This window comes from Vidua chalybeata, chromosome 2, assembly GCF_026979565.1.
Source record: "Vidua chalybeata isolate OUT-0048 chromosome 2, bVidCha1 merged haplotype, whole genome shotgun sequence".
Classification (NCBI taxonomy): Eukaryota; Metazoa; Chordata; class Aves; order Passeriformes; family Viduidae; genus Vidua; species Vidua chalybeata.
In genome coordinates, this window is record NC_071531.1 from 92,530,585 (window position 1) to 92,544,775 (window position 14,191).

At 45.8% G+C, this 14,191-nt stretch overlaps 1 protein-coding gene across 1 annotated transcript in view; it reads left to right on the forward strand.

The window, feature by feature from the left end:
- MTUS2 (microtubule associated scaffold protein 2) overlaps positions 1-10,987 on the forward strand; it is a 157,974-nt gene extending 146,987 nt beyond the window's left edge. Inside the window, exons 9-14 of the mRNA XM_053934181.1 lie at positions 465-570; positions 2,340-2,413; positions 3,894-3,992; positions 4,328-4,447; positions 6,795-6,892; positions 9,715-10,987. Coding sequence (XP_053790156.1) covers positions 465-570; positions 2,340-2,413; positions 3,894-3,992; positions 4,328-4,447; positions 6,795-6,892; positions 9,715-9,931 — 714 coding nt within the window. The 3' untranslated portion in view covers positions 9,932-10,987. The remainder of the gene's footprint in view (positions 1-464; positions 571-2,339; positions 2,414-3,893; positions 3,993-4,327; positions 4,448-6,794; positions 6,893-9,714) is intronic.
- Positions 10,988-14,191: the final 3,204 nt, after the last annotated feature.

Sequence of the window (14,191 nt, forward strand, 5' to 3'; positions counted from 1 at the left end):
GGGATCTCACTTTGCCTTTAGCCAAGTCGAGTAACAAACAATGTACTGAAGGAATCCCAAACCCATAGGGTGCTCTGGAACACAGGCTGCCCACAGCCCTCTTCCAGCTGCACTCCTCACTCCCATGATGGCTGTGGGCTGTGTGGTCATTATTATAATTTAGATTAACGGAATGTCAAGACTTCTGAATATTTAATAAACAGCATCTTCACCTTAGGGCTTCTTGACCTTTTGCTTTCTTATGTACCTCTTCATCACCATTAAGTTAAAAGAACAAAAATACCATCAGCAGCGACTACACGCTACCACTCAAGGCATCAACATGGCTCAGGTGCTGGAAATGTCACATTCAGGAGATCCCTTTGCTGTCTCCAGCTCACTGGAGCTGTCCAGAAGTGGCCTGTCAGTGTGCCACAGCCTGTCTAACCGTGTGTCCATGTCTGTGCTCACTGTTGCTGGAACAGGTGGAAGATCTCACAGCTGTGCATGAAGCTGCAATGTCACAGTTGGAAAATAACCACATAGTGGCCATTACAGTACTGCAGGATGAGAATGACTGCAAGATTCAAGGTAAGCCAAAGACAACCCAACAGCTACACAGCTGTTCCAGAGCAGGAATTAATGCTGTAGTGACACTGTGCTTCTTCCTCCAGAGCAGATTACACAGAAAATTTGTGTTGGTCTAGTGCTTTCATGCTTTCAGATTCATGCTAGGGCAGAGGGAGAGATGTCTGCAGTCTACAGCGTCTAACTTTGACCTGAGATTATCTGAGGGGGGTCTCTGGGTCAAAGATAAGGCTTTCTCTATGTGTTGCTGAAAATAGAATCCAAATTCCACATCACTTCTCACACATGCTTTTTCAAGAGCCTAATCCTCAGATGCTCAGAAGGATAGAGCTCTTGGGATATCCCTGGATTTAGGTGCTCGAATACCCACAGGTGCTTCTAAAAACAGCTTCCAAAATTTCATTATTTCCAGTAGCAATCATCTGGCCATGCTGAGTAAACCAAAGCCTCTCACTGGTGCAAATCTGCACCTCAACACTGTTACCTTTATTTTGTGTCACAGTTTGGCCACAGGACTGATGCTGCAGACAGAGCTCTTCCCTCCCTACCAGTTCAGTGGCTAAACATATGCCTTTGTGCATGCTTTAGCTGACATTTAACAGTAATCTGTACAATCTCCCTATTTTTTCCTACATTTTAAATATCTCTAGTAGATTTTCCCACATTTCCTAGACCAAGCCATATTGCTTAGCTCTGCATTGTGTCAGTTAGAGACACGGTCCAGAGCATAACATGAACTGAGGAACAGTCTATTCTCCTCTCTCATGGGCAGAGAAGGTATCTAGCATAGCATTTGTAAATTAACATATGCAATTTTGAAAATAAATAAGTAAAAAGCTGATTCTTGCTGGAGGATATTCTTATCTCTCAATTTTTAAAGTATTTTTTCATGATAAAATTGAGTTGCAGTTCATCAAGGGTCTGTGGCCAAAGTTTGTGCTCCCTGCTCCTGGTGCAGGTGTGAAATGCCCTCCTGTGCCTGGAAAAGGCACTGCAGCCGCTGCGGGCGACTGCGCTGCGCCCGGCCCGGGAGCGATGTGTCACACATCGCTGCTGTGACTGGCTGCTGGGCAGGGCTTAGAGGGCAGAACCCGTGGCCTTGGCAGGGAAAACACAAAAAAACACAATGTCCATATACTAGCTGTTACTACTGCACTGAATGATGATGGTTTGATGCCATTGCTTTAGAGATTGAACTTTATTTCACTTTGTCTATTACACTTTTGGTTATTGGTATGCCCAGGGTGAGTTATCCTAGCAGAAAAGCCTTTAATCAAATTTTTTGTCTTCTCCATCTCACTACTGGAATAAACCTCTTAGCTCATCTACCACAGCTTGGGGAGAAGCACTGTCATTTGTGTTTTTGTATCTCCAGTGGTGGCCCTCCTCTCTATCCCCCCAAAGAAATTGCAGCCCAAGCTTTTAAATGTATCCAATTTTAAATCCTTTGATCTAGGGATTCTCACTCTGACCTGGTAAATGGCCCATTGTCAGACTAACCCTTTTCAGATCAGAGTGCCTGGGAGCTAAGAATTCTGAGCAGTTCTGAAAAATCAGAATCTGTTCACATAGAAACAGAGGTATCTGCAAAAAGATCAGGAAACTGATTTTCAGAACAATTTACCTAAGGTCACAGAGCATATTGCTATCAATTTCCTATTCCATGTCCTAAAACTGCATTCCAAATTGCACTTGGCTCATGACATGTGTGCTCTCAGACCCTGGTTTGCTGGACTTCAGTCAGTAATGTCATGTCTGTGTAACTTCCCCAGAACTGAATACTGCTCACAAACTGGAAAAGGCACAACTAGAGGAGACTTTTGAAAAGCTGCGTCTGTCACTCCAGGTTAGCAGTTTCTTTATTTCCCACCCTGTAATGGTGCTGGGGAGCAGCTGATGGGGCAGCACAGGACACGCTGCCCGCTGCCAGCACACCACGCTCTTGCCTCTTACCAGCTCTGGTACCTCTTGTGCTCTGCCTGTCCAAACTGAGATAGAGCAGCAAACCCTGGGGATTTTTCCTCCCCCTGGGCTGGTTTACAAGAGAGAGAAAACTTAAAGGGACTTAAAGGCATCTGGATAAAGAAAGAAATGTCTTTTTGACCCTGCTATCTTCTGGCAAATTTGAGCTCTTCCCTGCTTGATGGGGAGGACTCTGGTACCTGCCGTGGCTGTGAGCATCACCTTGTCTGCATGGTACCCGCCAGCTGGTTCCCCCAGGGCTCAGAAACGGTGACATCTCCCTGTCTGGCCCTGTGCCTGTGTCTGTGCTTTAACCTCCTCCTTCCTGCTGCCCGAATGTGGGAAAGCCGGGCCCACGCCGTAGACACATCTCCAGTCCCACCGGAGGGCAGTGCAGTCCCCGATGTGGGCTGCCCCATGGCCTGCTGTGCAGGCCAGGCTGTGGATGGCCAGGGTCAGCCCTGCACATCGCACTTCCCACATCCCACTGTTTAACACCAAGGTCAAAATCGTCTAATCCTTCTAAAAACTCCATGCTGTTCTCACTCCCTAGATGAAGAAATCTCAAGGAGTGAAGGGCAGAACTGCGCCCCTGTGACACAAGCTAAGGTTGGAAATGTGTGAACAAGTAAAGATGCCAGAGCAATTAATGCAAGCCCTGTTTGATTTCACAGGCAGAGATGAATTATAATTTTTAAACGCCCTGACTAGCATATATTGTTGCACTGCTGCGACAGCTCGAGGCATGTCAGCAGTTTTGCAATAAGGGCTGATGTAATGTTCCAGACAAGAAATCACAACTGTGAAAGATAAAAATACCATCTTCCCAGCAACTGTGGATTTTACAGGTGTTCTATAGACAGAAATGCCTTTGATGGTAACAGGAATATGATTGCTTAAAATAACATGTTGTTCCCCTGTATAGCTCTGAGATGAAATGAGGATCATTTAAATTCCACACTACTAACTCATCATTGCTTATTACCATGTTAGAAGCTTAGAAAGGGGAAGGAAATAGGTATCTCCTGCCTCATTTGGACTCTAAGGACCACATAAATGCATGTGATATAAATGCCAGCTCTTCCAAGGAAGGACATGTCTGTTCTCATCCAGCACAAGGTGATGGGGTGATTTAGCAACAGCCACGGTTGTTACAGGTGTTTTGTGGTTCCCTGAGGCTTATCAAATACCCCTTCTATGTTCAAGTGGCCTGACATAAAAAAATATCACCTTACAGGGGTGTCTAAGCCTTATTTAGCTTCCCTGATAAACCACTGCCTGGTTTGGCAGTGCAGACTGACCGGTATGAATGTGAGAGGGCTGATAACACAGCTGATGTGTTAATTGGTGTGTTTCCCCCCCAGGACCAGATAGACACCCTGACTTTCCAGAATCAATCTCTTAAGGCCAAAGCAGACCGGTTTGAAGAGGCTCTGAAGAAAAACACTGAGGAACAGCTGAAGGTAAAAGACAACTCTATACCGGCATCAAGATACATGTTTCTAAGTATTACACATCACCTGATTCAATGAAGAGCAATTGGTTCCTCACTCCAGGGGCAGGGGGCAGGTCTCAGCTGAGATCCTGAATATTGAGCTCTGAGGAAGAGTCATGAATCTTAGCCAAAGGGGTGTCAAGGAGACAAAATCAAGGGTCAAATGGGCTGCAGAGGACCAGGTCCAGGTAGTTTTCACACCACTGATTCTCCTACACCACAGGGTTACATGAAGGAATCTCTGTCTTATGGCTGAAGATGTGTGTATGGCTGACATATCCAAATCCCTGATATCTTTCCTAGATTGTGCGAGCTCCGTATCTACACTTAGAAAAAGATTTGAAGAGCTTAAAACATGTTCTGGAAATGAAGAACCTCCAGATTCACCAGCAGGAGAAGATGATTATGGAGCTGGAAAAACAGGTGAGTTGTCATTTTTCCTACAGAGGAGACATCACAGAGGTAATAAGTTTGCTTACAGCAGATGAACTTAAGAGAGGTGAGTACCCACATGAGGTTGGGGCAGGACACAGTCAAAGAGGTTCACATCCATCAGTCTGGATTGCTTCTTCATATAGTACCTGCTCAGCATATTAGGTTACACAGCAAAGTGAGTGGTGGAGGAAGAATGGAGGAAAGGGAAATCTGTGGTAGTCCAGGGTACACCAGCCTGCACCATATGCCCCTACAGGAATCAGGTAACCTCTTAGGGGCTGGAGAGGGCACATGGGGAAAGATTGAGCTATGGTGTCTCTTGCTGCTGCTCCTGCAGGCATTTAGGGAGCCATGTGTGGATTAGCAATACTCACAAGCAGTCCCTAGCAAGGCTTACTCTAGAAGAGGTCTCTCCAGTCCTCCAGTAATGCTTTTCTGCAGGCTATGCTGTTTTCTCCTCCTTTGCTTGTGGGATTCCCTGATGAAGAACTCCCCAGTTCACCAATTACATTTTTTGTGGGAATGGGGATTCATTTTGTACAGCACAACCTGCAGTGACAGTAAAATACAGTGTGGTGACAGGATGAGGCAATACCTCAGCTGGGAGCTGTGGCAGCTGGTTCAGCACAGCATTCAGCAAGATTTGTTTCCATTTACAGGGAAATTTGAGAACTCTGGTGATTATTTTGCTGAACAGATGCTTTAGTAAGTGGATGCAGAGAAAAGTGCCTCTTTGCAACTGAGGCTTATTATCTCTTCTCCTTCCATCGTGCTACTCTTGGAGCTAAGCCAGGATTTGGAAACACAGGGGGAAAAAAATCCCAAACAACAGGCTATATAATTCATGGTCTTTTAGCTGCTTTTGCTCATTAACCGCATAGGAGTGCACAGTCCTGTTCCTGCCCTTTATCACAGTAAAACAATGGGTCTGCTGCGGCCCAAAGGCACAACTGCTTTCCATTTCAAGGTACACCTTTGTAAGTGCCAGACCACCAACAGGACTTCTCCAAGTGCTCTGGTGCCTCACAAGGGAGCAAGAGGGCATTTCAAACACAGGGTCAGCCTTGGCTCCTTGGCAGCTGAAAGGGAGGCTGGAAACGAAGGTGGCACAGCTACTACTTGTGAAAACTATTGAAGAAACAGAGAGAGGGCCCGTGATGGTGATTCCTCTCTCAGAGCAATTCAAAACAGGGCCAGAATCCATGTGCTGCTCTAACAAAATAAACTGGGACAGACCAGAATATCTGAGAATCAGGAGTATCCTTTACAATTACCTGCACAGACCAAAAAACACAACCTAAAACTGATCTCTCCACCATTGTGAGTTATTGCTATCCCCAGTGCACAATATTTTGGATCTTTATAAAAGGTTAGGAAATTCAATAACCAAGCTCACACAGAGATAAGGTTACCCTCTGCTATCTTATTTTCTTTCAGAAGTGTTGAATTCAGCAAAATTTTCAGCTGGAAAACCAAGGACTAAGGTGATAAAGAATGTCAAATTCAAAGCTTGGGGCAAACAGGGTACCCGAGGCTGTGGAACATGCCTATAAAACATCTTATTAATACACTGCTACTGATGTCCTCAAACTCTGCCCTTGAACTGTGCTGAATAAAAGCTACCTGTGGTTGGGATAGGATTAATTTCAATTAATTACAGCTTAAAGTTAAATGTCTGGTTTAAGCCTGTCATTTAAGCTGACATTTTCAGCAGCAGTGAGAAGAGTCTTCAGAGGCCAGCCCGCCTCATGAGAATGCAGCAGCACTCTAAGGCTGCTGCTGGGCATCATCTGCCCTGGTGGGTGACTCTTTCCTCTCCATAACTGAGGAATCATAATTGTGGAGGCTGCTAGTCAGACTGTAATGTCTGGAAGATGTACATCGTCCCATCTTGCACTCCTCCTTCATCACTAGACTGACCACTCATACCACAGTGCTGGGCAATTTTCTGTGCTGGGTGCTCCTCAAGTGTCACCAGCACTTTCTCCAATATCTGGTAATGCTGGCTCCTTGGGGGACAAAAGTTGTGGAGCACCACTGAGGAAAACATCTATTTGCATGGAACAAAACTAAGACCCTCCTCCTCCTCCTGTTCAGTTATAAGTAAGGGCTGGTTCCGCTCTGCCCCTGCTCAATGCTCTGCTGATGGCCCCAGGTGCTTCACCAGTATGATGTGGTGATGTGAGTCAGATCTCTAAATCTCAACTGCAGTCAAGAAAACCACCTCCACCTATCCTCAAGCTTTAGATGTTGCTCCACAGATTAATATAGAACAAATTATCTTGGATCAGGTGCCGAGTGTTCTTCAGATTTAACAAATCCTCTTTTGCTGCAGGTTGAAAAAAATTTAAAGCTGGAAGAAAAAATCACCATGCTGCAACAGCAAAATGAAGAACTCAGAGCCAGGATTGAGCAAAATACTGTCATAACAAGGTTTGTGCTAGTATTTGCAATCTGTCTGAGCTTGAAAGGAGGCCCCAGATCTTAATTGTCCAAGGCTGACACTTATTTCAGAAGGGGAAAAACTTATTTCCCCCTGAAAATGTATTTGTGTTCTGCTCTGCTTATTAAAAAAAATTATATTGGGGTTTGCTTCCTTTAACATAAGGAAGGCCATGTATCTGTGTATGTATTTCCATGATTTTGACATGCTGCTGAGAACAGGCTTGCCAGTGGTTCTGATCTCAGTATAACTGCCCTGAGACCTCTTAGTCAGTGGGTAATGAAGATGCAAAATGGAAAAATCTTGAGAAAGACATCCTAAGGATGTCATTGTCACCCAGGCAGGATTAACCTTTGGCAGGTTTTTTCATCAGCACTGCCTTTTTCCAACCTTGTCACAATGGGACAAGGGTGACAAGGCTCCTTGTTAGGTGACATAAAGAGTAGGGTAGGATAGTCCCTGCCCCAGAGAGTTTATATCATCCTGCAAGGCTGCAGACCGCAGTTGGAGCCAGGGAGAAGGGGTGCCAGAGGGAGAAACTAGAGCTGGCCTTGTCCCAGCACTGCAGCTACCTAGCTGTCATGGCATCCAGAAATGATGCCACTGGCCAAAATTTAATTTTTAGTCGATTTTTTTAAACTGTCAGTGTCTCATATGTAGTACACATTTCACTGTCTGACGTGGGTGTCTGCAGCATTTCTGTGCTGGGGGAGGAAAACTAGGTATTTTTAAGGTCTGGTTCACCAGACCAGTTTGAGATGCCTGCTTTTGGGCTGGATGAATTGTGGCCTGGAAGTGGCAGTCTCTCTCCACGCCTGACAGTAGCCAGGGTGCCTGGCTCAGCGCTTGGCATCTCTGCATTGCAGCAGCAATGTGGTGCGAACAGCACCCTCCCTCCACTCCCTGCTGGCATCCAGCTGCAGCACTTTGCTTGTTGCCTGCAACTGCATAGGTACTGCTTTCAAAAACACCTTTTAGGAGAAATTCTGAATTCAAAGTCAGCCTGGGAAGTCAACTTCAAGGAGAATAATTTTCAACAAGTTTGAGGGAAATAATTTTCAACAGCTTCAGGGACAGCTGTGGGGCAGCTACAGGGACAAGCCAGGGCTTTAAAGTTGGAGTTATTAAAGCATGCATTTTCCCAGCAGCAGTAACCACCCTGACTGCTGATTTCTGTTGTACTGGCACTGCCTGGAAGCACAGTGTGAATGAGCTCAGGGAGCTGCCCTGGATTAGAGCTATTTCTGCCAGCTTGCAGTCTGGGTACCCAAGCAGCCCAACAGCAGTGAGAGGAAGGAGGGGAAACAGCAAAGCCAGTCTCTGCAGCACCATCAGGAGGGGGTCCTAGAGGCACTGGGGTGTGAGGGGTACACCACAGAGATATTTCCAATTAAGGACAAGGGCAGGTACAAAGGGAAGAAGAAGAGCCTTTCAGGTAGACCGTGACCCAGTTTTGGATGCGAGAGCTCCACATATCCCCTGCTGGGACTTCCCCAAGAACTTGAATAAATTACCTGATCTCCCAGCACTTCAGATCCTCCCTCCAAATCAACCAGCATTTTTTTGGTCCTCTGGACTGGGGATGTCTGAAGAATGATAGTTTCCAACATCCAAGAGATCAAGGTCACTCTGCTAGCCACTGCTGGGTCCACAGTTCAGGACTTTTGGGGACTGGGAGAAGATAGAGCCATATTCTTGATTATCTGAGCTACATTTCTCTAGGAATCGAGGCTAAAAAAGCAAAAAATTATTTAAAAATGTCTTTTAAACAAAATCAGAAATGCCAACCCCACCCTCTCATAGACTTCTAGTGAGTGGACCAGCAGTCTATGACATCTGCTACAGCCTTCAGGCTACACCCAGAAAAGCAGTTGTTTTGTATGCATCCAAAATCCACACCCAGCTGCTGCTGAGCACTGAAAACACCTAGGGGAAGGTTGGGTTCCTCCCTGTTCATTCCTATAAAACCCTAAATTGCCAGTTAATCAGGATAGGTGCCTGCCCAGAGCTGCCGCATGTTGATCATGTGAGGAGCTGGCTCTTGCCCAAGTGTAGTGGGGCTGCAGAAGCCTGGTGCTCCTGCATGCATCCTTTGGGACACAGTTGTTGTCAGCACATGCCCAAAACACGTCTTCATCAGGTCCCACATTCTACTTGCCCTGCCCCATTTGTTTCAAAACCAGTCACTGGACTGGCTGATGAGTGCAGACTCACTAAGGCTGTGGTGCCCTTAGGAGATTTGCATGCCCAGCTCCAAAAAAGCCATGAAGTTACTGGGCATTCAGGGGAGAACACCTCCCTGGTCATTACTGGTGAAGTTTCTTTAGTGTTGCAGACAGGAATAGAGGCTATTTTGGGACCAAGGAAGAAGGAGCTGGAGAAGGACCCATAACCTCATGACTTTTACAGAGTAGAGGGAAAGCCTTGAAGCTGAGCTGTGTCCTGCATCAGGACATCAGCTGAAATTCAGAGCATGGAAAGGCCAGACTGCTATTCCTTTGCATACCGTGGCAGCAAGTTGAAAAAATCATGGATGCAACTGCTGTCAACCCTCTTTGTACTTACTCTGACACTCCACAAGGCCAGGGAGAAAGGCTGGGGCTCATCCCACCACGGATGCATCTGGAAGCAGAATCAGACACTGGGGGGAAGCTATGACTTGTGGAGATGATTTTCCTACCCGGCAGTGAAGAGATCCGGGGACAGCTGTGCCACAGCTTCGGCAGCTCAGCCCTAGGGGCAGGGGTGGCTGCATGTATGCCACCATCTTTGCCCTGGAGTGCCTTACATGTCATCCTGCTTCTCTCTCCAGGCAACTGTCAGAGGAGAATGCAAATCTTCAAGAATATGTTGAGAAAGAAGTGGAGGAGAAGAAGAAGCTCAGCAGGACTAACGAGGAGCTGCTGTGGAAGCTGCAGGAGGGAGATGCTGTGAGCCCTGTCAAACTCCCACCCTCACCATCCACTCCTTTTTATCGCTGCTCATCAGGGAACTCCTCTCCAGCAAAAGTCAGAACCTTGAGGCGATAATTGGCAGCTGTGTGCCAAAGGTTCCCTGCCTTTTATGCATTTCCAATCTGCAAATTGTTACCATCCAAGGAAGTACTACCATCAACAGGCACCCAGGGTTCATGGCTGCAAGCATGTTCAGTAGCTGCATAGCTTTACACTAGGCAGGGTACTCTTACAGTCCCCATATAGAAATTCTTGGTTCTGACATGTTGATTAGGGTAGCAAAAAAGATAGCCAAGAACTAGAACAGCAGAAAGTTAGGATAGCAAAAGGGTTAGTTTGATGTGTGAACATTTTAACTATGGTTAGAGCCAAAAGTTGGGAAATGCTCTATTAATGGTTCATCAGAATGAACTTTTGCTGCAGTATTTCAGGTTAGTTACAAATATAGTTCAAGTTGTGAATATTTCTGTATATGTGTCTGTGTTTATATACATGTATGTATTGTACCTTTATACCTATATATAGACGCACACACATATATATGTAGTTGCAGATGTTCTGAATTACATTTTTTTATATTATTGGATACTACTAAGTGCTGATATATTTTCATTACAGTCAGCAGTTTTCTAACTCGTGCCTAAGACTTGTATCTAAACAAAATGCATTTCTGTTTAGCCTCCCAGGAATATTTATACCCAACCTAGAAGAAAGTAACACAGAAGTAGAAGCGCCTTCCAAGTGACCACCAAGTGGTACTCTATGTAACATGAACACCAGCGAATTTGAAATTCTAAGACAGTACTGCCTTCAAAACCATCACCTTTGCATTGAACACCAGAAAAGATATGCATACCATCCACTGCTTTTTAACTCTTAGCATTGATATTGTAAGTGGAGATAGGCTAGAGATGAGAAAACTGAGAGTTTTAGCAAATTTAGTAGAGGTTACTGGTTAACATGGTTCAATTTTAGTGTCTTTATTTCAATCCTAGTCAGATCTTATCTTGTTTTACCTTGTCGTGGTTAGGATGCAATCAAAATCTCAGGATGTAGGTTTCTGTCCATTTTGTTTTATTTCAAGGCCCAGAAGCAAGAATGAGAAAATAAGTTGTTTATCCTTGACCTTTGCTGGATGAGAGGTTTCCAAAAGTACGATGAGATACTGGGCATCTGCTAGGGCTCTAGCTTCCTTCCGCCTCAAATGCCAAATAGAGCATAGCCAACTTCATATGTGCAGATGAAGTCAGAATTTAGTTCCTTCCACATATCTGCATTATTTCACATTGCTACAGCTTACCCAGAGTTACAGAGCACTTTGAAGATTCATGGAAATGAGTGGCTAAACTACCTTTAACTTTCCCATCTAGAAGCAAAAATGTTCACCCAGGCTTGGGGTGACCTCCCACCTAAGGGGATGGTGAGGCTGAGGAGTAGTTAGGTGACACTGTCTGCAGGGCCCTCATGGACATTGCAAACAAGAAAAAAAATATCCCTGAGCATAATTTAAAATACAAAGAGATCTGTGGGATGCTTTTCTACCCAGCTTAGGGCAAAGAGCCTACATGCAGGCCTGCTCTGTGCACTGGGGCCAAAGTTAGCAAGGCAACAGTACCTGGAGGAAATCCCTGAGGTGCAGGAGCACTGCAGGGAGGGTGGCTTTCTCACCGGGTGTGTGGTGGCACCAGCAGGCCCTGCACCCACAGGGGTGGCATTGCACAGCCCTGCCATTCTGCTCGAGTGGGAGCCGTGCTTCAGCTTTCCTGGGAAATACTCAGGATTCACAGACTGCAGCTTAGATACAGCTTCAACCACCATCAAAGCACCTGTGGCCTGTTCCACAGTGTTAAAAAGAAAGATGATTTTCTTTTCTCCTTTTTAGAGAAATTTATTTTGGTAGCAGCTTTTGCATGGTACTGTGATACTGAGTAAATTAAGCATCTTGTTAGATTAGATCATGCCAGACCAGCTACTACTGTTGAAATGCATTGCTAGATTTTAGTGTGTCCAGCAAGTACAACCTGAAAGATAGATACCTAGCACGCACATGCACACAAAGCCCCTTCTTGCCAAGTACGACTTTAATCACGTTGATACTTGCTAACTGCACAGCTATTTGCAACACCTACAGCACTGTCATCTTTCATTCCACCAATAGAATTCTGATACAGTGAGATCACAGACTCATTGGGTGATTTGGGTTACAAGGGAACTTTAAGACTATCTAGTCCAGCCCCACTGCCATGGGCAGGGACACTTTCCACTAGATAGGTTGCTCAGAGCTTCATCCAACCTGGCCTTGAACACTTCCAGGAATGGGGTATCCACAACTTTTCTGGGCAACCTATTCCGGTATCCTATCAGTCTCATTGTAATTTTTTTTTTTCCTTATGTCCCATCTAAACCTATCCTCTTCCAGTTTAAAACTGTTGTCCCTTGTCCTATCTTGTCCCTTGTCCCTGTCCTTTAATATAGGCCCTGGTAAGTCTCTCTCCATTTTTTCTTATAGGCCCCCTTGAAGGCTGCTAAAAGATCTCTCCTAAGTCTTCTCTTCTCCAGGCTGAACAACTCCAAGTGTCTCAGCCTATCTCCAATAGAAAAGGTGCTCTAAGATCCCTTTAAGACCCTCTAAGATCTTTGTGGCATTCCTCTAGACCCACTCCAATATGTCCACGTCCTTTTTATCCCCAGAGGTGGATGCAGCACTCCAGGTTGGGTCTCACAGGAGCTGAGTAGAAGGGCAGAATCCCCCCCTTGCCCTGCTGGCCACACTGCTTTGGATGCAGCTCAGGTTACAATTGACTTTCTGGGCTTTGAGCACCCATTGTTGGTTCATGTCCAGCCTCTCATTCACCAGTATTCCCAAGTCCTTCTCAGAAGGCCTGTTTTCAATCTCTTTATCCCCCAGCTTGTATTCATACCAAGGGTTGCCCTGACCTAGGTGCAGGACCTTGCACTTGGTCTTGTTGAACCTTGTGATGTTCACATGGACGCACCTCTCAAGCCTGTCCAGATCCCCCTGAATGGCATTCCCTCCTTCCAGTGTACCAACTGAACCATCTTAGTGTCAATCCACAGACTTGTTGTGGGTGCACCTGATCCCACTGTCTGATTCATTTAAGGTGTTACACAGTATAGGTCCCAATAGTGACCCTGAGGAACACTAATCTTACTGATGGCCATTTGGACATTGAGCTGTTCTGGATGCAACCATCCAGCCAATCCCATATCCAGCTTCCATCCATCAAAGCTGTATCTCCTCAATTTAGGATGCTGTGTGGGACTATGTCAAAGGCCTTGCAGAGTCCAGGTAAAGGACATCAGTTGCTCATCCCTCACTCACGAACACAGTCACACCACTGCAGAAGGCCATCAGATCAGTCAGAGTGGCTTGTTGGTAGTTTCTAGGATTCTCCTTTTTACCCTTTGTAAAAATGGTTGAGATGATACAACTGGAGTTGTTACTTTGATGCTACTCAAAACTTTAAATGCACTAAAGCATATTATTGGCCCAGGACAGGCTGGCGGAACCTATTGTAATTTATTAATCTTTCCCCTTTATATCTGGTGCTTTCCTTATCACTTTGTTGGCTTAAAGTCACATTCAAGAGATGCTTCCAGCAGTGAATTGGGAGTAGGACTTTTATGGTGGGAAAACTAGGACTGAACCTAGCTCCATCATCATTTGGTATCATTGCCAATCCCTTTCCCATCTAATTTTTGCCTCCCAGTCCTGCCTCTCACTGGATTCTTCCTTGGCACACCCTCTGGGGCCTGCCCAATCACTAGCCACCCAGCAACCTGTCCCTGTGGGGGGTGTGAAGAGTGCAAAACCAGAAACACTTTTTTCCCCAAAACAGGTTATTCCTTTTTTATACTTTTCCTCTGTCCTGTCTTTCTTTGCCTCTGCATGCTGAAGCAGGTGTGAAAGAAAAGCCCAGGTCACTCGGACAGCGGGAGGAAGGGAGCAGCCCCTGAATGGGGCAGCCATTCCCAGGGAATGAAGATCCCCAGGTGCAGGGCCAAGCTGGGAAGGGGAAGTGTTTGCTTTTGCAGGGCTGGAAACCTCCTGAATGCCATGGCCACTGTGTGGACTTTCCCATTTGGAAATAGGATGGCCTTTGGCAGGAGAGGGAATGTAGCCAGCACTAAGCAGAAAGGGTTTCATCATCTCTGTCTTTAAGGAAGCCATTTGATTTCGTTAATCTTTATTCAATGCAGAAGGGTGTAGCAGCAATAAAACCAGCCTACAGCTGCTCCCAAGGGGTTCCAGAGATGGGCACTGGGAGCAGGTATCAGCCATGGGATGGAAGGAGAGCCAGCAGCGAGAGGGGG